The 22,599-nt window shown below is 38.1% G+C and overlaps 6 protein-coding genes across 9 annotated transcripts; 4 read left to right on the top strand and 2 right to left on the bottom strand.

Annotated features, from left to right (window-relative positions):
• Positions 1-334: 334 nt before the first annotated feature.
• On the top strand, positions 335-4,410 carry LOC143361236 (dihydrolipoyllysine-residue succinyltransferase component of 2-oxoglutarate dehydrogenase complex, mitochondrial). The gene is made up of 10 exons (XM_076800480.1): positions 335-354; positions 725-899; positions 1,355-1,379; positions 1,528-1,579; positions 1,670-1,740; positions 1,832-1,959; positions 2,019-2,354; positions 2,422-2,597; positions 2,863-3,313; positions 3,391-4,410. The coding sequence occupies exons 1-10, from the start codon at positions 350-352 to the stop codon at positions 3,523-3,525; spliced, it is 1,554 nt and encodes a 517-aa protein (XP_076656595.1). The 5' UTR covers positions 335-349; the 3' UTR covers positions 3,526-4,410.
• Positions 4,411-4,759: 349 nt separating this feature from the next.
• Positions 4,760-7,064, top strand: Rpt2 (26S proteasome regulatory subunit Rpt2). Its single transcript, XM_076800481.1, has 5 exons — positions 4,760-4,873; positions 5,326-5,887; positions 6,085-6,471; positions 6,547-6,782; positions 6,857-7,064. The coding sequence occupies exons 1-5, from the start codon at positions 4,871-4,873 to the stop codon at positions 6,989-6,991; spliced, it is 1,323 nt and encodes a 440-aa protein (XP_076656596.1). The 5' UTR covers positions 4,760-4,870; the 3' UTR covers positions 6,992-7,064.
• LOC143361242 (uncharacterized) lies at positions 6,967-7,684 on the bottom strand. The gene is made up of 2 exons (XM_076800487.1): positions 7,551-7,684; positions 6,967-7,482 (listed from the first exon to the last, which is right to left on the bottom strand). Exons 1-2 carry the CDS (start codon positions 7,638-7,640, stop codon positions 7,081-7,083), a joined length of 492 nt encoding a protein of 163 aa, XP_076656602.1. The 5' UTR covers positions 7,641-7,684; the 3' UTR covers positions 6,967-7,080.
• A 56-nt stretch (positions 7,685-7,740) lies between these two features.
• Positions 7,741-9,107, top strand: Polr3f (RNA polymerase III subunit F). The gene is made up of 4 exons (XM_076800482.1): positions 7,741-7,875; positions 8,046-8,664; positions 8,761-8,922; positions 9,000-9,107. Exons 1-4 carry the CDS (start codon positions 7,796-7,798, stop codon positions 9,072-9,074), a joined length of 936 nt encoding a protein of 311 aa, XP_076656597.1. The 5' UTR covers positions 7,741-7,795; the 3' UTR covers positions 9,075-9,107.
• A 66-nt stretch (positions 9,108-9,173) lies between these two features.
• Acf (ATP-dependent chromatin assembly factor large subunit) lies at positions 9,174-19,354 on the top strand. Of its 4 annotated transcripts, none has more exons than XM_076800472.1 (14): positions 9,174-10,119; positions 10,889-11,027; positions 11,102-11,313; positions 11,458-11,668; positions 11,831-12,069; positions 12,338-12,981; positions 13,101-13,568; positions 13,646-14,190; positions 14,318-15,067; positions 15,138-15,349; positions 15,428-15,609; positions 15,948-16,061; positions 16,232-16,308; positions 17,049-17,174. In XM_076800472.1, the coding sequence occupies exons 1-13, from the start codon at positions 10,007-10,009 to the stop codon at positions 16,261-16,263; spliced, it is 3,861 nt and encodes a 1,286-aa protein (XP_076656587.1). In that variant the 5' UTR covers positions 9,174-10,006; the 3' UTR covers positions 16,264-16,308; positions 17,049-17,174. The 4 variants fall into 4 exon arrangements, with proteins under 4 accessions (XP_076656587.1, XP_076656586.1, XP_076656584.1 ...); XM_076800469.1 differs by lacking the exon at positions 16,232-16,308 and adding an exon at positions 17,999-19,354 and having other exon boundaries at positions 9,179-10,119; positions 17,049-17,400; XM_076800470.1 differs by lacking the exon at positions 16,232-16,308 and adding an exon at positions 18,011-19,354 and having other exon boundaries at positions 9,180-10,119; positions 17,049-17,400.
• A 91-nt stretch (positions 19,355-19,445) lies between these two features.
• On the bottom strand, positions 19,446-20,398 carry Roh (reduction of Rh1). Its single transcript, XM_076800488.1, has 3 exons — positions 20,266-20,398; positions 19,677-19,853; positions 19,446-19,594 (listed from the first exon to the last, which is right to left on the bottom strand). Exons 2-3 carry the CDS (start codon positions 19,849-19,851, stop codon positions 19,521-19,523), a joined length of 249 nt encoding a protein of 82 aa, XP_076656603.1. The 5' UTR covers positions 19,852-19,853; positions 20,266-20,398; the 3' UTR covers positions 19,446-19,520.
• Positions 20,399-22,599: the final 2,201 nt, after the last annotated feature.

Raw genomic sequence — 22,599 nt, 5'->3', positions numbered from 1 at the left:
TAATACATGAAACACTGCATTTGTTTTATCTCGTTTGCATAGAATGAGGAGAGGTTTATTACTTGAATACCGTGACACAATTTTATCAAACAAATTTCGCTCGCTTTCTCAACCAAATTCGCGGCGAATGAATTTGTACACTTTCTGAACCCCCAAAAGCAAATTTGAGTGCATGTATATATACATGCATACAGCACACACATGCGCTACATATTACAATGGATTCTTACAGAGGCGAAACTCCGGGGTTTTTCGGTAATTCATTTTCAATGCGCATGCGCCTACAAGTAGTCCTTCACAATTTACAGTGTGCATGCGTGAATCATGTTACTATTTCGCTGTTCAAACTATGAGGTGTATGGAGGTGTAGAAAGAAAAACTTTACTCTTACTTCTTGTACACCCTGTACATTAATATTTTCAGAAATAATATTTGATTGTTACGAGCAAGAGAGAAAATAAATTAAAATAAATTAAATATTTTAAACAACTTGGGATTATTTTGAGAATCCTTCGAATAAGATACTATTTTAACTTTATTCATTTTATAAAATTTTGAGGATACGAGCATCGAAGGTTACGACCGTTTTACCTTTGCGAGAACCCTCTGTGATTTCACGCGTCGCGATCCCCGTCATAGAAAATCGCGAGATAGATAGTTGTACGGATTTTCGCGATGTTTTCGGCAAGTAAAGGTGGGGGAAGGTAATAATTGTGTTCAGCAGTGTAGATTGCAGCCCCGCCGCAGAGCGCACAGCCTTGCGCTGCTTCCTCACCGTCACGAGAGTCGTGAACGAACACCTGAATAGAATTTTCCGCCTGAGGATGGCCGCGATGCTGTCCAACTGTTCGCGGCTTGTGCCTCGTGCAATAACACGAATTAGTATATCACGAACGAAGGTGAGTTCATTTTTGTAATCGTCAAATACCGTTCCCCCATTAATCTTAAAGCATCTGTGACACGTACATTAGGTAAGAAGTACCGAACGCCCTTCTCGAGTAGAATCTGCCAACAAAGTTGTTGCAATACTACCCTTACCTGTCGCATCGATTACATAATACCGTCTGAACACTTATCGTTTTCTCGACCTGGTCCATCCTTACGATCTGTCAATCAAAAAATGATTAATAGCTCGCGGTCGACGGGGACAAGTCGAATCGTATAAATAACTAAGTAACGTCAACTGATTAACGGTCGGTCGATTTTCAGTCATGTTTTTCGCTTCTCGCGCTCCACACTATCGTGCGATTAAACTGGAAACACATCGCGAATGTGATATCTGATTTATACTGTATTTTAGTCATAAATTATCCAGTTGGATAACAGTTAAAACTATGAATGGTTTTTCTTTCAGATTGTGAGGTCGTTTAGTAGTCAAGGTAAGGCTAATTGTGTTATCGAAGATAGTACGATAAGAAACGTGGTGAGATATGTTGAAAATCTAAACATTGTCTTTATAGAGAGGCATAGCAACGTTGGAGATAACCATGAACATAAACTACTAATTGTATCAAATCATTTTTGTAGGGCGCATACTATTTATCCACACCGAACATGTGGTCAACAAGAATTCTCAATTGTAAGTAACAGAACATGTCGTAGATGTATAAGGTTCATTAAAGGACATCGAAAAACATAATTTTATTTTGATTCTATGTCGACTATTCAGGTGTACAAAATATAAGAAATTACAATGTTGGACAGACCAGGCAAGACATATTCGTTCAACAGCTTCGTTATGTAAGTCAGAGTTTCTAGGGGCATTCAGAAACTAAACTAAAAATAGCATCACAGAGCCTTCCCATAATAATATTCTATTCTATCACAACAGGGGAAATAAAGGAAGTTGTAGTACCAGCATTCGCGGAAAGTGTAAGCGAGGGAGATGTGAGATGGGAAAAGAAAGTCGGTGATCAAGTGAAAGAAGATGATGTTCTATGTGAAATTGAAACGGATAAGGTAAAATTCTTTAAACAAACACGTTGAGCCTTGTAACTAATATGATTATTCTTCCGTAGACTTCAGTTCCTGTACCGTCACCTGGTGGGGGTGTTGTTAAAGAAATATTTGTCAAAGATGGTGATACTGTGAAACCTGGACAGAAATTATGTACCATCGACATTGGTGCTGCCGGTGGAGCCCCGCCAGCAGCAGAAGCTCCAAAACCTACTGCCGCTGCACCTCCACCTCCTCCTCCTCCCCCTCCTCCCCCTCCTCCATCTGCAGGAGCTGCACCACCACCACCACCGCCTCCAGCAGCTAAACCCCCTCCACCACCGCCTCCAGCTGCTAAACCTCCTCCACCACAAGCACCTGCAGCCTCAATGCCAGTCGCCGCGATTAAACATGCACAGGTAAATCTTGTAGAATATATAACCAATTACTATTACCATTTCTAACCAATTACCATTTCTTCTTCAGTCTCTGGAAGGTGCCAAAGTTCAATTGCCACCTGCTGATTATACACGGGAAATAATTGGCACAAGGACAGAGCAGCGTGTGAGAATGAATAGAATGCGACTGCGTATTGCGGAACGATTAAAAGAGGCTCAAAATACGAACGCTATGTTAACGACGTTTAACGAAATCGATATGAGGTTGTATTATAGTCGTTGTGAGTAGAGGTGTCCGAGAACTCGACGATGCCGGGTACTCGAGGGTCGAGACGGGTTCTAGAAAATTTCGGGATTCCTGAGAATATTCAAGAACTCTAATATGCTCAGGAATCCCGATATATTCGAGAACCCGTCCCGATCTCGAATGAAATTCTCGACTGGACATTTTCGGTTCTCGCACACCTATAGTTGTGATTTATTTACTCTCTGTTATTCCTGTTATCTAATCTATATATTGTCTTTACAGTCGGCTCATGGAATTCCGTAAAATGAACCAGGAAGCCTTCACCAAAAAGTATGGTGTGAAGCTTGGATTTATGAGTCCATTCATAGCAGCAAGTGCCTATGCTTTGAAAGACCAACCGGTAGTGAACGCTGTAATAGACGGCAATGAAATAGTTTATAGAGACTACGTCGACATCAGTATTGCGGTCGCAACGCCGAAAGGTCTCGTTGTACCGGTGCTTCGTAGCATAGAGAACAAGAACTTTGCTGAGATTGAAATCGCTCTGGCAGCTATTGGCGATAAGGCAAGGAAAGGTCAAATATCGGTGGAGGACATGGATGGCGGAACGTTCACAATAAGTAATGGAGGTGTCTTCGGTTCTCTCATGGGAATGCCTATTATTAATCCACCACAAAGTGCAATTCTTGGAATGCACGGTGTCTTTGACAGACCTATTGCAGTGAAGGGCGAGGTAATGAATAATTTCACTATTCAAATCGGTTCTTATGCTTTTAAAAACTGTTGTCATTAATACCGGTTACTTTTTAGGTCAAAATTCGTCCAATGATGTACGTAGCTTTGACGTACGACCACCGACTGATCGATGGACGCGAGGCTGTGCTGTTCTTGAGGAAGATCAAAGACGCCGTGGAAGATCCCAGAATTATCTTAGCTGGCCTTTAAGCACCGTAAACATTTTCATTGAATCGCTTCTCGAATACGCCTCTCGTCACTTCTAAAACATTTTTGAACACGTTGTATTATATTCTGTTCATATAGGCTTTTACTTACGAACCGAAGGTACTCCTGAATACACTTACCAACCATTGTGATAAGCGAAAGTAAGGGAAAATATCACACGACTACGAAACCAACATCTGAAACGTTTTTACTTAAAAACTTTTACCATATTACCAAAGTAGCCATCTCAGTCAGTTCATAGTTCAGTATTCAAGTCCGAGTTTCCCGCGACACATGTTATGCGACGCAATCAAACCGATGAGATTGTTCTTTTCGTTGCAACTACACCGCTCCGAGAGCAGCGATGTATGTAAAAGAATCGCATTGGTATGAAAAACCAAATGTACATTTTAACATTCTTGTGGCTCAAATTTAGTATACATTGTTTAAGAATTACAAAACAAAGAAGGAATGAAATACAAGATTAAATGCCTTTGAACTGCAATAACAAAATAAGAGCATAATATAAGAAATTTTGGTTTGAACAGACATGTTTGGAAGTTCTTTTTTTTTTTTTTTAGTATATTGGTCTTATTTTCGGCGTTGTTTATATTGCTGGACAATACGTTTTTGTTACTACAGTTTTACAGTACGTGATGCAGAGATCGCGTGATCGTGTGTGCTTACATTCGTCAAGAATGAGATAACATCAGCCGTGAGTCGAAATAATTATTTCATCGTTTTTTAAAAAATGTATTTTTATTCGGATGACTTTGATCAGCGAAATGTTAGTCAGAACAAGAAAATGTTAGTAAAAACAGTTAGAACATACTTCATTGCAGGGAATAATGTATCAAAATAATTTAAATAAAATTTCACGAATCTGTATTTTGTCAATATTGTTGAAACAAAAAGAAAAGCAACTACTAAATAGAAAATCATTTTTACATTTTCTGCACGCATGGTATTAATCGAAGATTTTCTAGCGAGATAAATACTTTACATTTGATCGTAACTATTGTCGAACTCAACCGTGTAAATTATTGTTATTAAATAAAAAAAAAAAACAATACTAAATCGGTTCGTCACAAATTACTCGAAACGCATTCAGAATTTCTTACTTAACAAGTTTTAGAATTATTATTAATTAAATACATTTTCAATTGATATCTAGCGACAATTACTTTGACTAAGATTTGAAAATTTCGGTAAAAGATAGTCGTTCGAGTGTATCGCATTATGTATTCGATACCTCATAAAGAGGAAGATATCGAATCGACTATCGATTCTGCTCGTACACTGGGAATGACTACGCCGTTTCATTTAATGGTCGAACAGTGATCGTGAAATGGTAATATTTACAAACTTTCTCAATCAAATATGGGCCAATTTATTAATACGATATTTAACTGTGCAAACAAAATATTAGAACACTCAATATTTTAAAAATTTATCTTTTGTAAACATAAATTTCTTTTTCATTTGACATTTTAGGTTAGTTTCGTATGTAGCATCAGCTCTTTTGTGTCAAACGGCATAATATCATATTGAACCCTTTTTACTATCATTTTCTTTCCAACTAAAATGGCTAGAACTTATTTATAATCGTTTTGTTTATAATCTCCTAAAAGAAAACGAAAATTTATATTGTTTGCATTGCAACATTTTCGTTAATGGTTAAATATCGATAATATAGAAATAGAATTTTGTATGAAATCTTCATCACGAGTCCGACTTGATATTGTAGGACAAATGCTTGGATACAATAGAATTTAGTTTCTCACATTGCCTTAATTGAAACAGGGGCAGAATCAATCTGGTACTGGTGGCACCGGGGGCGACAGGAAGGATGACAAAGACAAGAAGAAGAAGTATGAGCCTCCGATTCCAACAAGAGTGGGCAAAAAGAAGAGACGTATAAAGGGGCCCGATGCTGCTTTGAAATTGCCTCAAGTCACGCCTCATACTCGTTGCAAACTAAAGCTGTTGAAACTAGACCGCATAAAAGATTATTTATTAATGGAGGAAGAGTTCATTAGGAATCAAGAAAGGCTGAAGCCTCAGGAAGAAAAGAATGAAGAGGAAAGGTCCAAGGTCGATGACCTGAGAGGGACACCAATGTCTGTTGGAACATTAGAAGAAATAATTGATGATAATCATGCAATAGTTTCAACTTCGGTTGGTTCTGAGCATTACGTGTCTATTTTATCATTTGTAGACAAAGATCAGTTGGAACCTGGCTGTTCTGTCTTATTAAATCATAAAGTTCATGCAGTTGTTGGAGTTTTAGGCGACGACACAGATCCTATGGTTACTGTAATGAAGCTTGAGAAAGCTCCACAAGAAACTTATGCTGATATTGGTGGTAAATATCGATGTTTGTGTATACTAGGGTGTTCTTATAGCCTTTTAACTTTCTGTTCTCAACACATTAACTTTGAGAATGTAATTCCTGAGAACTTTTCCCACACACCAAAAGTAATGGAGATATTTAGGTGTTCTTCTTTATATGCAACAAAAACCCTCTAAGAATATAACTATAATATATTGTTTAATGTTCAGGGCTGGATACCCAAATTCAAGAAATCAAGGAATCTGTGGAATTGCCACTGACTCATCCAGAGTATTACGAAGAAATGGGTATCAAACCACCAAAGGGAGTGATACTTTATGGACCTCCGGGAACGGGAAAGACACTATTAGCAAAAGCCGTAGCGAATCAAACCTCGGCCACTTTCTTGAGAGTTGTCGGTTCCGAACTGATACAAAAGTACTTGGGTGACGGGCCGAAGCTTGTAAGAGAATTATTTAGAGTTGCAGAGGAACATGCTCCGTCGATTGTATTCATAGATGAAATAGACGCTGTAGGCACGAAACGATATGATAGTAACAGTGGAGGGGAACGTGAAATTCAAAGAACTATGCTTGAACTTCTCAATCAGCTTGATGGTACATAGTAACTTGACTCTTGATACGATTTATAAAAAGTATAAGCTCCGTACAATTATTGTTTCTTTCACTTAGGCTTTGATAGTAGAGGAGATGTCAAGGTCGTAATGGCAACCAATAGAATTGAAACTTTAGATCCAGCATTGATCCGACCAGGTCGTATCGACAGAAAAATCGAATTCCCCCTGCCCGACGAGAAAACAAAACGACGTATCTTCAGCATCCATACCAACAGAATGACTTTAGCGCCTGATGTTAATTTAGCAGAGTTGATTATGGCAAAGGATGATCTTTCAGGTGCAGACATAAAGGTGAGGCACTTTTTAAGTAATACTTGCTGGTAAGAAGTATTCATACGACTATGAAATTAATTTCTCGTTTGTAGGCCATATGTACTGAAGCTGGTTTAATGGCACTGCGTGAACGCCGTATGAAAGTTACCAGCGATGATTTCAAAAAGTCTAAGGAAAGTGTTTTATATCGTAAAAAAGAGGGTTCACCCGAAGGATTGTATTTATAAAAATACCACTATTCTTGGCTTACAATTCAATCATAATATGTTACAGATACTAATAAAAACATATAAAATACTATATTTTGATCAATGAATTAGTTGCTTTCAGCTAGATTTGAAACACGGTCTTGAGTTTCGAATTCGTTCGATTTGTCAATATTGAAATCTTTTTCATTCAAGTGAAAATGTTGGCACAATCTTTGTATTATTTTTGTAGAGTGTTGTCTTTGTTCATCAATCACTTCTGAGAATGGTTTATCTGTCTCGTAGTTTGGATTTTTAGATACCATTGAACAGGTATGACACGCGCCCCTTCTAGTTTTGTCAAGAATTTCCTTTATATCCTGAGGATGCTCTGTATCTTGTGCTATGGTATTTAATAAACTTTTAAGCTTTCCTAGATTGAAAGCAGTTTTGAAACCTTCTTCGTATCCTTTATCGAAACCTTCTTGGAAGACAGAGTCTGATCCGCTCTCTATTCCTTCTTTGTAACCGACCTTGAAAAATAATAAAATAAAAATATATGTATCTGATTAGAACGTTGCAAATTGAATATAAACAATACCTTCTTAGCAGTATTTATAACTCTATTCCAGTCCTTAGTAGCGATGTCCAAAGATTCTTCGGTTTCAGGCGTATTTGAAAATTCGTCCATATTAATTGAAAATATTGTTGCATATGCGAATCGTTCAGTATTTATTTCAATTGGATATTCTTATTTGTAAATAACGAAACTGCAAGTCGGCATAACCTATAAACCTTAGAAAGGGATCGAGTATTTAGTAGAATCGTTTAAATCTTAAAAATTCAATGGAATCGGAAGCGAGCACTTCGAAGGAACAAGACGGAAATGTTGCAGATGCTAATTCGTTGGAAGCGCTTGAACAAAAGTACATTTTTCACAATTTTTATTAAATATTACCTTCGTAATTATTTACATGACAAGCAGGTTATGTGCACTATTGTTTGTTACGAATGAAACAATGACAATCATTTTATTCGTCTGATAAAGATTCAAATTTCTATGTACCAATTTAATTAGTACCATTCAAATTTTCAGGATCATTGAGTTGGCTCAAACCAAGCCCAAAGGCATATCTGACAAAGATTTGACAGCTGAGATGCCAGGTCTCCAACCTGCTCAAAAAGCGCAAATTATAAACAAACTTTTATCTCAGGGTCATTTCGATTTATTTAAACAAGGTGGTTCTCTGTTGTATCGTTTGAAAGATCCTTCTAAAGCGAAAGTAGCTAAAGGGGCTGACAACGAAGAAAAGATTGTATATACTATAATAGAAGAAGCAGGGAACAAGGGGATTTGGATTAGAGATATAAGATTTAAGTCTAATTTAATGCCAACGCAGTTGAACAAGATCCTGAAAAGCTTAGAGACTAAAAAGTTCATTAAAGCCGTTAAGTCTGTAGCAGCGAGCAAGAAAAAAGTATATATGCTATATAATTTGGAACCGGACACATCTGTAACTGGCGGTGCCTGGTATCAAGATCAAGATTTTGAAGCTGAATTCGTTGATGTTCTCAATCAACAATGTTATAGATTTTTAGAGAAAAAAAGAGAGCAAATAAATTCTTGCAGAGGTGGACCAATTGCAGCTAGAAACATTACCTTCGCCTCATCCAAAGATGTGTGGAAATTCATTTCTGATCTAGGCATAAGCAAGGTTCTAATTTTGCAATGACTTTACTTTAATGTAGTAATACGAAGATGGTATAAGAAACTATTAATAGTTAATTATTCATTCAATTGATGATTATAGGTAAAATTATCGGTCGAAGATTTAGAGATGATATTAAACACATTGGTGTATGATGGAAAAGTAGAACGAATTCTCTCAGACGATGGAAACAATTTGTACAGAGCAGTAGAACCTTTATTACTTGCACCTGGATTAATTAAATCCACTTGCGGTGTTTGCCCCGTAAGTACTCCGACATGTTTAAATGCTGTTTTTTTAATTACGACGTTTAATAATACAATAATAATATTTTCGCGTAGGTAAGAAAAAATTGTTGCGACATAGGCGACATCACGCCTACGAAATGCCAATACATAACAGAATGGTTGGAGTAATGTTTTTTAATAAAAGTATATTTCGGATAACAATTTATTGATTTCTTAGTGCACCCTTCCCATTATTTAGATGCATATATGACATTCCGCCATTACAATTCTAAATGTCAATTTAAAACGTTCTCGCAAATATGTTATATACGCAATAGTATTTATAACTCAATTCTTTTTCGTAACAATCATACGCTTATGTGCTATTTTACATTTGTTTAGCAACAACATGCATTACTCAATTGCCCCGTAAGTAATCGTACAAGATTCGAATTCAAATCTCGGGAAAATAAGGTCAAATAGCCGTTTGCGATCATCTGTTCCCGCCAAATTGAGCACACTGTATACGATCCGGATACCGACCACCAACAGCTGAAAAAAATATCCCGTTAACTTTTCCATTATTTGTTCGCAGGAATGCGTTGTATCGCGAACGTTCTCGCGAGATACAGAAATCCAGAAACCCGTAAACGTTCAAAGAAGACGTGACTGCGAACGAACCGCGAAAAAAGAACGAGTACAAAGGACGTGTTCGTTTCCCGCGTTTTGAACCGCGGTTCAGTCAGGTTGGTAGCGATCACTTTTTATTGGTTTCCGGCTTCAGAGTGCCAGATGTGAATGTGCGCTTCCACGAGCACCGTTAAATTGTGCTTTTGTGTGGTACCCGAAATGTTTCGCGAAATATTTCCGAGGCTTCACGTTTGCGACGCGTGAACGGTTCGAGTGATTGGGAACTCGAGTGCTCGCCGGTGGATCGTCACGGGAAGTTTAGGCGACGTGTGATCGAGCGATCTCCTTGATCCGCGGTCAGGAGTTTATTCGCGTGCGTCGCATGTGCCCGGGAAAAGCGTAGTACGGTCTTCGACGTGAAATTGATTTCCCACGAGCGGCTCGAGAACCGGACGGAAAACCACGCTCGATCATCGACCGCAAACGTTGACATGCCGTTGCTTCGCAAACAGCCGTTCCTACGACTCCACGTCTCGTCGGACTTCAAGGATGACGACGAAGTATTCCACTGCGAGGTTACCAACGAAATCTTCAAGGACTACAAGTAAGACCATGACAGCCGAGACAGCGTCAAGACGTGCCTCGCCATCTCGCCGACTCGATACGTTAAACGCGACTGTTTCGTTTTCTTTCGATCGCGTACACTTCCACTGATCTCGTCTCGAGGAAATATACGTATAAACACGTCAGGCTCGACGTTGTCGTTCACGTATAGCTACTTTAACACTAGGTTTACGGAGCACTAAAAATGACTATTTTACATTTCCTTATAAAAATACCATGAATATATCTATCAAAATCTGTAGGCATTTTTTAAATAATATAATACCTAGAGAAATCAATTTGTTAAATAATTCCTCATGGATCCATGTTTCCAATCTGAATATTCGTGAATTAAAAATATTAGAATCCGTCATTTTGACTATCGAACTGACTGTCGAACGGATCTGGACTCGAATTCTGCTGTGCAACGAGACCGATCGTTCGCGTACGTTGCCATTGCCTCGGCACGATATCATCCTTCGGAGGTACACGTGCATTGTTGACAGTCTGTTTTGGTTTTAAATGCACGGTGGATGACACTTGTTTGGATTTTTATTTTTCTTTTCTTTTTTTCGATATTCCTTTCTCACTTTTTATCGGAGGTGACTATAGTAGGTACTGTCGGCCGATGAGATATTGGTAGACTTGCTATAAGCTAGAGAGTCGTAGCTGTACCTCATTCTGAAGCTATGATCGATCAGTTTCTCATCCTGTGCGAACTAAATACAATATCTGCTATTTTAATTCTTTTGTCTGTTTTGTGACTGTAGTGAGTTCTGCGAGAGAATTATCCTGTGCAATTCGCTCATATGGTCGTGCTGCATCACCGGGAGGAGCAACATGACTTATGAAGAAGCCCTGCAGTGCGAGGAAAATGCAAAGAGAAGTCTGAAAGAGTTCCCTATGGAGGTATGATATTTTGTGTCTGAAAAATTGATTATGATGTTTATTGAATTCTAACGTATGTACATATTCTGTTGCAGTTACGAATTCCTATATTATACCTCGCCAGTAAAACGAACAGATCCTCTTTCAACGAGATGGTGGAAGATGTGTTTCTGTTCGCGAAGGATCGTTATTTCGTCGGAGAAATGGTGGAAGCAAGTTTCACAGAAGATTCTTGGTGCGAATGTCATGTCCTTCAAGTTATTGCACCTTTGGAGCAACAAATAAAAGCATATATGAAAGAAAATAGGTATAGACATATTTAATATGTATATGCAATGTCTCTCGGTATGTTGTGTCCTTAGTAGGTTTGTGTGTTTACTAGCTAAGTGTCTATATTTTGTCTCTGGTAACATGTATCTTAAGAAGGAATAACATTAATTGGTTCTATTAGGAATCCACAAGAACAACACTATCATCCACCAGCAAAATTGTTTCGTTACGAAGTGGAGCAGTTGGACTGTGGCGATTCTGATGTTAGTCAACTGATGATAGTAGAAGCGGCACAAGTTAGAAGAAAAAAGCAACAATACAGCAGAGAACGTAACAAAATATTTTTGCGTCAGTTATGCGAGCAGAACGAGAGTGGTATTTGGATTGTTAAAGTTAGTAGCTTTTGCTGCTGAAATGTATTAACCCTTTGCACTCGAATGATAACTCTAAAGCGCCATTAAAAATTACCATTTTATTATTTAAAACAACTTCCGAGTGCAAGAGATTAATTCTATGCAAAGTATATTAACGAAGCCTACATCGTGTGATTTCAGGATAGCGTTTTACAGAAGTATGGAATTAGCAAAGTACGTTTTGATACGATATTTACCGGTCCTCCGCCCGATTTCACGTCGCGTCTTAAAAAGCCCATAAAACACAAGCAGGAGTCGATAGAAAAATTTCTTACCGCAAATATTTCAAAACCAAAATCAGAGAAAACAGAGAAGAAGCCGGACCCCTTGAAGAAGGTAAATCAGGCGGGAGTTGAAATAAAAAAGATTCGGAAACCAAAGTAAGTAATGCGGTCATAATAAGAGTTTGGGCTAAACTTCCGAGAACCCCCATGCCGAATTGGCTAAATTTTTAAAAATAAGTTTCTTTTTTTTTTTTGACAAAAATGATGCGACGCCGAAAATCCTTCTCGCAATCATCATTTTTATCAAAAAATACCTATTCACTATTTACAAAATTTCAACCATTTCGAAACATGAAGGTTTTCGGAAGTACAGTCAAAGACTGGACTCTCGACGGACTATATTAAGGGTATAGTTTGTCTACAGAATGAAGGAGAAATTCAAAGAAGAGCTTAAAGCGAAAGCACTCGAAGAGAAAGCGAAACTCAAAGAGGAAACAATGTTGAAGAATAGAGAACTTAAGAAGGAGCAAAAACTGAAGCTGGCTGCTCTGGCTGCGTACGTAAAGCAGTGGAATAAACCGAGGGAAGATCTCGAATGCGAGAATCTCGCTCCGATTCCGCAACCTGTACCGGTGAAAACTATTTTACCGAACGACAAGTTCGGCGACTGTTGTATGATCCTGGAGTTTCTCGAATTTTTCAATGAAGAATTGGAAGTCAATTCATATTTTTCGGGCGGTTTCACTCTGGATTTGTTGGAAAAGGCGTTGCTAATGAAAGAAGCGTCTGGGCCTTGGAGTGACCTCTTACAGCTGTTATTGTCGAGTATCTTCAAGTATCAATCGGACGAGGAAGACGAGATTCGGGCATCCGATACAGTAGCGAACGATAATACTGCCAACGAAGGAGTTTCATCAATGACGAAAGGATTGGCAACGTATCACGGGTGCAAATTATCCGATCTGACGTTGGATCACACAACTCTAAGCGAAATCTTGAGACAACACTTATTAAGCTCTGGCGAGCGAATAGGCGAAGCTGCTTCGAAATGGAGATATTCTCAAAGAGGTAGGCTTCGATGAAATTGGAAAGCTTCTAGCAGGGCTTGATATTAGCTGGGCATTTCGGTTCTTCGTAACAGCTATTTGAAATGAAGATTCTTATTTTGTTTTTTTTTTATTTTTCAGGCGGTTACACAAACGAAGACGACCCTGCGTTCTTAATGAAAACGAAAGAAGCACACATTTTGAGACAGTTGAGCTATTGCAGCGTTCACGAGCTTAATTTCGACGACAAATTGAAAGTAGCCGCTTGCCTCATCAATCAGTTGCTCACGTTTGCCTCGGTGCGAGACGTGATCGAGGAGAGACACGAGAAGCTTCATTTGGCGAAGAAAGAGCTGAGGTCTTTCGTGTTGGCGGAGCAAAAGAGGGAGAAAGAGGAGAAAGAAAAAATGCGGGAGCGAGAGAAGGACAAAGAGACGAAAAGTGCGCCGAAAAAGGTAACGCGTGGTAATTGCGAAGAGGAGAAGAAGAAGGAAGAATACGAGACTAAATTGAAAGAGCTACAGCAAGCAACTAAAGACGATCAAATGATGCTTTACTTGGGCTCCGATAGAGCTTATCGTAGATATTGGAGGCTTTTGTCGATACCAGGTAATCGCGCGTTTCTCCGTTTACCCTCGCTTCATTATAGCGATTGAACAATTAAATAAATGATTTTTTGTATCCAGGAATATTCGTGGAGAACGATGGGACTGGAGTGGGTACTTGTTTACCTGAAGGTACGCCTTATCAACCCGGACTGCAAGACAGAGAATCTACGTACGAGTATTTAAGAAACAAATTCGAAGACGAGTTCAGCGACAAAGAAAACAGTTTTAAAAAGGCGAAGAAATCCCCGAAGAAAGTAACGTTTTCTGACAAGAACGGACTGAAATCGCCGAGGAAAGAAATCAAACAGGAGTTCTCCGACAAAAACGGACTGAAATCACCGAGGAAAGATGTACTGGCTAGGAAAGAAATTAAGCAGGATTTCCTCGACGTGAGGAAGAATTTGATGGCTTGCACAGGAGACAAAGAGTGTCCGGTTCACTGGAAAAGACCGGAACCGCGATGGAGTTTCTTTGGAACACAGGGGGACATAGAAGCTCTGGTTAATAGTTTGAGTAAACGAGGAATTAGGGAAGGCGAGCTCCGAAATAATATCGTGCAAGAGATGACGAGTTTGATATCTACAATCGAAGAATGCCCGAGGCATAAGCTTAATCCTGAAGTGGTGAGTATCTTCGAATGTACATACCCGGAACTATTGTTGTATAGTTACGGTGTACGATGGGCCAGAATCGCACAAAAAGCTGGACAAAATTCGTGTCTTTGTTAACTATTATAGACTTTTGATATAGTTTTCAGGACCGATCAAGGAACCTTCCAACAAGACCATCAAGAAAAATAAATACGAAAACGCTAACTTAAATTATCCTCCCGATGTGCCTATCGAGGAAGTATTCGAATTTACTCTGAGGGACTTTATTTTAGAACTCGAAGACAAAATAAAAGCAGGTTGTTTGGGAAGTTTGAAGGTGAACAGTCGCGATACATGGAGACGTATGATTGGTAATAGGCTCAACAATGAACAATGTGATAAATTAGCGTATGGTACGAACGAGGAAGACGGAGATAGTGTTTTCAACGTAGTATCGGATAAAGTGAAGAGAGAGTCAGACTCTGAAGCCAATACAGTTAACGTAAAGGCTTACAAGAGTTCAAGGAAAACCTTAGGGTTGACGAATGAAACAGAACCAGTTCTCGACAATAAACAAATTGTGGTCATCAAAGATTTGGCTAATGCTATTTTACAATTGTATCATGCTATCGATCAAAAGTACTTAGACAAACCTCTAGTTAACGAAAAGGACAAGAAACATCCTGGCGATGATTACAGAGCAAGATGGGAACAGTCTCTCATAGCATCCACAAGCTGGTCTCAGTTGTTCTTGCATTTAGCTACCCTAGAGAACAGCATCTCGTGGGATAAGAGCGTCTTAAATGCTCAATGTTATATATGCAGACGACGTCGAGACGCCGAGAAAATGTTGCTATGCGATGGATGCAACAATGGCCACCATTTGTACTGTTTAAAACCGAAACTTATTGTAATTATTTCCTTTATTTCGAGTGTACAGCTCTTGTAAACACCATGATTAACTTGCGGTATATTTGCAGGCTGTACCAGACGGAGATTGGTATTGCAAAACGTGTAAACCGCCGACCAAATCGAAGTCGAGGCTTAAGAAACGAAAGAAATTCGAAGATGAATTGGAAGAGGAAGTTACATTGACCAAAGAGACCAGACACAATCGAGCTAGGCGAATTTTCGAGAGCGAGGAGGAATTCCACGAAGACGAAGACGGGGAAGATGAGAATTATGGGAATATGTAAGAATTTGTTTAAAAAGCTTTTGTGATTATCGTGTCAGTCGTTTATGATCTGACACATCGATGATTCTATTTCAGAAGTAGCCAAATAAATGTATGCAGTGCGTGCAGAAGCGGCGGGAAGCTGATCAACTGCGACTTATGCTCGAACTGTTTTCACATAGAATGTATAGATCCTCCTATAGCAAGACCTCCTCGCGGAAGGTGGACCTGTTCAGATTGTAAGGACAAAAAGGATAGGAGGGCTAACACAAAACCCGGTAAATGATAGAAACTATAATATAAATATATAATAGCGGCAGGAAACACTAGTAGCAAGTGCCGAGAGCGTTCAAGCGTTTGATGGTATTATATTAATGTTAAATGTTAATACTACCCCTGACAGAAAATATTCGATCGAAATCGTGGATGTAAATTGTTTAAGTGTATCACAAAAATGGAAAATATTTGACAAATTTAATAGATAGTTATAGCTAAATGGACAGCAGATTGTATGCATTTATAAATGAAAACGACGGACGCCCGATTTATTCGATCGAATACTTTTTTTCCAGAGATGCATAATGAATGAGTTATTTAGTTCAAATTGTGTTGTTAGTGAGGGGGCGCGAAAGGGAAAGGGACAAGGAGAGACTGTGCGCTGCAGCAGCACGCTCTCGCATCCATGGTTTTGCCAAGAGCCTCCTCACTACAGAATCTACAGACTGGGACGGTCTGTATCGAGACTCTTTTCTACTTTCTTTCAATTCACATTTTTCTGTTGTCTAGAAGTGCACTAATATCGACTAGACAGTGTATCGCTTTACATATTCATCCATTATTCGTTAATACGGTTTAACTGTTAATGGTAAATAGGTAAGACTTCGTTGCATGTGTTCGCAGAAGGCCCTCATTTTGCTCTGGAAGTACAGTAGGCAAAATCTTCATTCAATTTATGTTTCCCAACTTACACGATGCAAGTGAGTTCGTATAAACTTCCTTATACAGGGTGTCCCACCTAAGTTGAGCATCTTAAGCGTCACGCTTATTTTTAGCGATAGAGAAAAATGTCAGAGGACGAAAGTGTTCGGTTCAAAGGTACAAATGTTGTAGTAGACAAAGAAAAAATGTTCTTCGCGTGACCTTCAGTACAAAAATTTCGCCAAAGTTGGGCAATCGATACAAACAGTGAAGTAATTTCTGTTGTATTAATTGTGACGTTAAATTGCACAAAACGTACAGTTTATACACATTTTTTTGCCCACTACAATATTTGTACCCTTGGACCGAACATATTTGTCCATTTTCAACATTTTTTTTTACCATCAGAAATAAGCAAATCAACTTAGGTGTTTCTACGCACCCTGTATAGAAACCTCAGACCACTAAAGCTTCAAAACGATTCCTGCGATCGGAGTGTGGCTGTTTCTGCAACAGAAAATAACTTGTTTCATTCAAGGTTCTATACCAGTGAAAAGTATAACGAAAGGTGTTGTCTTTTCGCGTACTCATACAGAGTGTCCCGTTTTAATCTTTGAGTTTTTAAGTGGAACGATGATGATTGCGAGAAAAGATTGAAGTGGGATCATTTTTGTTCCTTTGTTGTGAATCGATTAATTTATTTTTCATGTTCTTTTGGTAATGCTTTGCCTGTGCTATTAATTGCGTTTCATTTGATTCGCGACGATTAGAATCTAACCAGATGAAATTTGTTATACAGATAGCAGCAACTCAGAAGACACAGAACCGAGACAGACCAGACGAGCTGCGAAGAGGGCTGCCGTAATAGAAAAATTCGAAGATAATGGATCGATTAAAGGATGCATGACAAGACTGCAAGATTTACTCACCGATGTCATGCACCACAAGGACTCGTGGCCTTTCTTATCACCTGTTACAAAAGACGAAGTCCCAGACTATCACGATATCATTTCCAATCCCATGGATTTCGGTACAATCAAATGCAAACTCAGCAATGGGGAGTACGAAACGTTGGAACAATTTTTCAGTGATTGTCATTTAGTATTCAATAATTGTCAAGCTTATAATGAAGAGCACAGCGCAGTATACAAGTAAGTATGGACAATGTAAGTGCAGTAGGGCCTCGTGTAACGTGACAATGTAGAATAAATAATACCAGAAGATACATATCTTATACAGCTATATACATATACATATACATAGGTATATGTAAAAATGTTATAACTGGGGTAAATTTAATATGTTGCACATTATAGCGGGTCCTACTGTACTTTAATGTGAATAGTTCGGATGCCAGAGATTGCGATATAAGCTGACAACATTGAGATGCTCCGTTCATACTGCTTCTGCTTTTTGTTATCTAATATTTAGACTGCGGCTTTTTATGCAAAATAAAAGTCGTTTGCATGAATTGCAAGACATAGGAAGCAAATAAGAATGATTAAGTTGTAAGAAACGTATTGATACTTTTAAATTCTCGTAATCTTTTTATTATTTGAAATTACACCCATCTATTTTTCCCATAAATGCATATAATCCGCAGTCTATTGATAATAATGGTCTGGCATAAATCGTCGTTGCAGTAGAAACGTAAGCAATGATCATGGCAGGTACGATCAAAATCTTTGGCCTCCGAACACCCAAGCTAGTATAGCATGTAAGAGTGTGTCTATGTTATTTTAAAAATAGTTACGTATACAGAGCAGGTATGAGGTTATTGAAATACTTGGAGAAACGGTGCAAAGAGCTCGGTCTGAATTACGACGAGGATGTGATGCGACCGCCGGACGCGAAGAAACAAAAATTGGAAGAGAACGGTGTTGATAGCAGCGAGGACGAAGAGATCGAAGAACTACAAAAGACGAGATAGAAACGGAGTATATATTCCAATAATGTGCTTATTGGGTATTACTTTTTTTTATTCCCGATACGTAAATTAAATGTACCTTGAGATTGCGTACGGATTTGTACACTTGTGTCAAGAACAGTGTGTACAAATTCGTGTTCATGCGGAAGATGTTCTGTAAATTATATATTACCGAAAAGACTTCTTCATTTGCTAAGGTTTAGAAGAATACTATAGTTGTATGTATAATTGCAGGCTTGACATACGCATTCAAAGTGTTTCTCTCTCTCTCTCTCTTTCTCTTTCAGCGTTATTTATCGATCATGCCCTGAATTATTTTCTTAGGCTTGCTAAAATAAAACCAGGAAAAAAACATGCACAGTATTATTCGTAGAATTTTACGCATGGTACAATTGCTCTCGGGTACTCGTAAACGTCTTACAAACCTAGAGCATTTTTTCCGAAAGCGAGTGAAAGCAAGCAAGCACGTGCGAGCGGTGAACTGTCGTCTGCTCGAGCCAGTACAAGTCTTTTTTCAGTTAGTATTATTAAGAAGAAAGAAATTTTTGTTATCGGACAAGTCTTTTTACACTATAATAATTATTTATTATTTTAGCCCTATAATCTATACGATCGCATCTTATGCTGTTCTCTTTGCAAATAATTCACGGGATCCCCCAAATGTATTCGAGATATCTCTGACACTTTTACTTACACGCAGTCCACACATTTATATAACGTGTTATTCATTGCCTTCCTTTTATAGAGTATATTTAAAGTCATGCTTCGTTCGTGCGATAACGTGATAAACGACTGACCAATTTTTTTTTTTTTTATTGCGAGAAATATTCGTCCAAAGTTCCAAATTGCTATGTAAAAACGAAATCTAGTTGCTATGTTTACATTTATATTTATTTTAACGAAAAGTAGATTTTACTCGAGATTCGTATAAATGATGTCACAATATTGCACACCTGTATCGGAGATATTTGTTAAACATGTTAAACGGTACTTACGTTTTTTTTTAAATTTTGTCTCAGCCTATTTAAAAAAATTAAACAAATATTTTAGGCTGGCCCTACACAAAAACCTACGGTACAAATTATTATTATTCTCTATATTGTACAGCAGTTGTAGGTACAGTTTTTTGTAATCATGTACGTTTTATACAATTAATTTGGTAATAAATTTTTAAAATAGATTTATATTTAATACTTGTTTTGTAACATAATGTTTTGGAAAATTACAGGTAGAATGACATGTGTTTAGAATCAATACTAATTCAAATCCTAATTTGTAAAGATTTTCTGTATTTCCTTCATACACTTCTGTTACACATTACACTAAAGTAGTTGTGGGTATCGCTCAATGGTGAGCTACACCTGAGAATTCCCTCTCATGGATTTCATCCCATTTCTTTACATTCTCTGGGCTGAAACCTATAATGAAAATGGAGAAATGGTAAAAACTATCTTTGCAAAGATATTATACTATTGAATATTATTAACATGAAATACTTACTGAGTTTCTGTATCTTATAGAAAACAGGTATACATACAACTGCAGCAAACACCCAATATTTGAACACCCAGGTGTTTGGCCTATTGAAATAAAATTTGAATGGAAACTGAGACAGTTTCGCAGAAAGTGTGTATGGATATTTCATACGCCGGGACGCAGCTGCATCATCAGCCATGGCTAAAAATCGTTTATTAATGGTTACGCTTTGCAGTGGACAAGCACACTGTAGATTAAATATCAACAGGCATTAACAAATGTATATGTAGAATTGATATTCTTATTACAAAAACCTTTACAACATGAATAGACAATATTTCTTTCATAAAGAAACTTTCTGAATTAAATCACACAAATATATAATAAAATATATGAGAATTTGTGTCTTGTATAAAGATATCTATTACATTCATTCATTAGAACAATTTTCAAAATTACATTTACGTTCATGTTGAATAGATCTGTATTTTATTGAAAGTTATTATGATTTAAACAGATACGTGCATTACTAAAATATTCATTTCTCTACGTTAAACTCGTTTGAACATCTATAAATTATATTAGCGATTAAGAAGAAAATTTGAAACAATACCTCTTTCTATCTATGAAACGAGATGTGGTCGAAAATGATAGCTGGCAAGTCCAACTATTTAGACATCCAACAGACATGAAGTAATATTATATAATCGGTCGTCTACGAGAATATATCGAAATATATCGAATCGAAAAGTTTTCACGATTGCAGTTCAGAATGTAACTGTTCTATTGGTTTACAACTTTGGACTAATTTCAAGCAATATAATAACAAAATTACAATTAGAAATTGGACTAATATATTCGAATTAATTGTGTTTTCATTACTACCAGTGTCAAAATTGAAGAATGGTTATTTAAATTTTGTTATTTAAACATTCGAACTCGTATAGATTCTGTTGTATGCAAGTTCAAAGAGATCTACAGCGTCGCTTATGGCAAAATCTCGAAGCTTCGGTCAAGTGTCCGTACAGCGCTATTTTACGTAGTGACAAAATGCTCAAACTGGTAGCTAAATATTACCAACAATCGGTAATATTCTGTAATAATATTACAGAATGTTCATGGTTTAAAAGTTATTCTGCAGTGCAGAATCTGCACCTTGAATTCTATTACCTACCTTTTCTAAGAAATTAGGTGACGACATGGTCAAAGGGGTGCTTGTCGACATCATTGGAAAAAGAAGATGATGTAAACATTACACAGCCAGAAATAATCAATTTTATCCGTATATTGTGTTCGATAATTTAATGCGTGCGAATATTCATGGTTCAAAAGTTATTCTGTATCTTGAGTTCTATTACTTATTATTATTAAAAAATTAGATGGCAAGACGGTCAAGGGAGTGCTTGTTGACACCATTACCAAAAGAAATTGTTATAACCATTAAGCAGCCAGAAATAACAAATTATCAATAATTACTATCGCGGCGATCGAGATCTGGCGAAGCTAGTTTGGGGTGGGGGAGTTGCGCACCGCGCACCGCGCACCTGATCTCGGCGCTCAGTCCGTCAGTCGTGGTGCGCACTCCGGAGTGAGCGGAGGTGCTCCGGGACCAGAAGGCCGAACGACCTTCGAGTTGACCCAGAGGTTCTCCAGAGCTGCCCTGGCCTACCTTCGAGTGGTCCAGGGATCCTCCAGAGCTGCAGTGGACATCACTGGTCAACCCTGGTCCTGCGGTCAACCAACGGTTCCTGGAAGCCGTCTCCGCTCACCTTGGTCAACTTTCAGCAACCGGTAAGTGACAATACAAACATACATTTTCTATTTTGGAATACGTGTTTATTCAACGAACGCCGTCAATTATTATTTCTGTATTTTTAATTCGAATTTGATTCGGAATTTTTCACAAGTTTCTTTTCTTGAAATTATATTATATTATATTTTTGACATAAAATTGGTATTCTGAAATTTTATGATATTATAATATATTTTTGACATAAAATTGGTATTTTGAAATTATATTATATTATATTATATTTTTGACATAAAATTGGTATTCCTCCGATCGGAGGTCCCTAGCTTGTTGTTTGTTGCGTCCTAATTTCGTTACATTTATTTTTGATTGAAATTGATCATCTTTCCAATTAAAAATTACTTCTGAACTTTCAAAAGTTCCTATTCTAAAATTTATTTATCTGATTTAAAATTGGTATTCCTCCGAATGGAGATCCCTCAGAGACTCACTCACGGGCCGGGCCGTGGGTGAGTACGGGTATTAGCGAACCCGGGGCGACCCGAAGCGCCACCTCAGTAGATTGAAGTTCTGACTTCATCTACTCTTCTTAGTTTCTTGTCGGTTAGGCCGTACTTGTGTACGGGGCTAGTTTGGCTCTCTTGAGCCGGTTAGATTCGCACTCTTGTGCATATTAGGTAGGCCGTACTCGTGTACGGGGTTAGTTTGGCTCTCTTGAGCCGGTTAGATTCGCACTCTTGTGCATATTAGGTAGGCCGTACTCGTGTACGGGGTTAGCTTGGCTCTCGTGAACTGGTTAGATTCGCACTCTTGTGCATATTAGGTAGGCCGTACTCGTGTACGGGGTTAGCTTGGCACTCGTGAGCTGGTAGATTTGCACTCCTGTGCATGTTAGGTAGGCCGTACTCGTGTACGGGGTCATCGTTTTGTCTTTGTTTCGTCCTCTTCTTATACTTTGCTGTTCCTCCATTGTTTTGTGTCTAATCATTATTAGTCTGTTTCAGATTGAATACAACAGTTGCAGAAATTTCTCATCGAATGAAGACAACGCATCGTACGAAGACTTCACATTATTTATAAGTTATTATTAGTTGTCGAGCAATTATTGTGTTAGAATCACTTTGTCAGTTTCGCTTGTTGATTTGGGTCACAGCCTTCTGCTGTGACCAGTTGGTAGCGTCACCCTCGAACCAGAGC

Source organism: Halictus rubicundus, chromosome 15 (genome assembly GCF_050948215.1).
Source record: "Halictus rubicundus isolate RS-2024b chromosome 15, iyHalRubi1_principal, whole genome shotgun sequence".
In the NCBI taxonomy this organism is placed as follows: Eukaryota; Metazoa; Arthropoda; class Insecta; order Hymenoptera; family Halictidae; genus Halictus; species Halictus rubicundus.
Note: the sequence above shows the minus strand (reverse complement) of the source record. Positions and strands in the feature narration are given on the sequence as shown.

What these genes read in the sequence shown, in the direction of transcription:
- LOC143361236 (XM_076800480.1), top strand. An exon ending in TTAGTATATCACGAACGAAG is followed by an intron (nt 900 to 1,354) that starts GTGAGTTCATTT and finishes TTTTTCTTTCAG; the next exon opens with ATTGTGAGGTCGTTTAGTAG. An exon ending in GTGAAATTGAAACGGATAAG is followed by an intron (nt 1,960 to 2,018) that starts GTAAAATTCTTT and finishes ATTCTTCCGTAG; the next exon opens with ACTTCAGTTCCTGTACCGTC.
- LOC143361242 (XM_076800487.1), bottom strand. Translation starts at nt 7,640, where the DNA reads ATGGACGAATTTTCAAATACGCCTGAAACCGAAGAATCTTTGGACATC. An exon ending in TTATAAATACTGCTAAGAAG is followed by an intron (nt 7,483 to 7,550) that starts GTATTGTTTATA and finishes TTATTTTTCAAG; the next exon opens with GTCGGTTACAAAGAAGGAAT.
- Acf (XM_076800469.1), top strand. Translation starts at nt 10,007, where the DNA reads ATGCCGTTGCTTCGCAAACAGCCGTTCCTACGACTCCACGTCTCGTCG. An exon ending in GCATATATGAAAGAAAATAG is followed by an intron (nt 11,314 to 11,457) that starts GTATAGACATAT and finishes TGGTTCTATTAG; the next exon opens with GAATCCACAAGAACAACACT. An exon ending in GATGAGAATTATGGGAATAT is followed by an intron (nt 15,350 to 15,427) that starts GTAAGAATTTGT and finishes ATTCTATTTCAG; the next exon opens with AAGTAGCCAAATAAATGTAT.
- Polr3f (XM_076800482.1), top strand. Translation starts at nt 7,796, where the DNA reads ATGGAATCGGAAGCGAGCACTTCGAAGGAACAAGACGGAAATGTTGCA. An exon ending in CTGATCTAGGCATAAGCAAG is followed by an intron (nt 8,665 to 8,760) that starts GTTCTAATTTTG and finishes TGATGATTATAG; the next exon opens with GTAAAATTATCGGTCGAAGA. An exon ending in CCACTTGCGGTGTTTGCCCC is followed by an intron (nt 8,923 to 8,999) that starts GTAAGTACTCCG and finishes ATTTTCGCGTAG; the next exon opens with GTAAGAAAAAATTGTTGCGA.
- Roh (XM_076800488.1), bottom strand. Translation starts at nt 19,851, where the DNA reads ATGGCTGATGATGCAGCTGCGTCCCGGCGTATGAAATATCCATACACA. An exon ending in CTATAAGATACAGAAACTCA is followed by an intron (nt 19,595 to 19,676) that starts GTAAGTATTTCA and finishes TTTTCATTATAG; the next exon opens with GTTTCAGCCCAGAGAATGTA.
- Rpt2 (XM_076800481.1), top strand. An exon ending in AACTTATGCTGATATTGGTG is followed by an intron (nt 5,888 to 6,084) that starts GTAAATATCGAT and finishes TTTAATGTTCAG; the next exon opens with GGCTGGATACCCAAATTCAA. An exon ending in TTTCAGGTGCAGACATAAAG is followed by an intron (nt 6,783 to 6,856) that starts GTGAGGCACTTT and finishes TCTCGTTTGTAG; the next exon opens with GCCATATGTACTGAAGCTGG.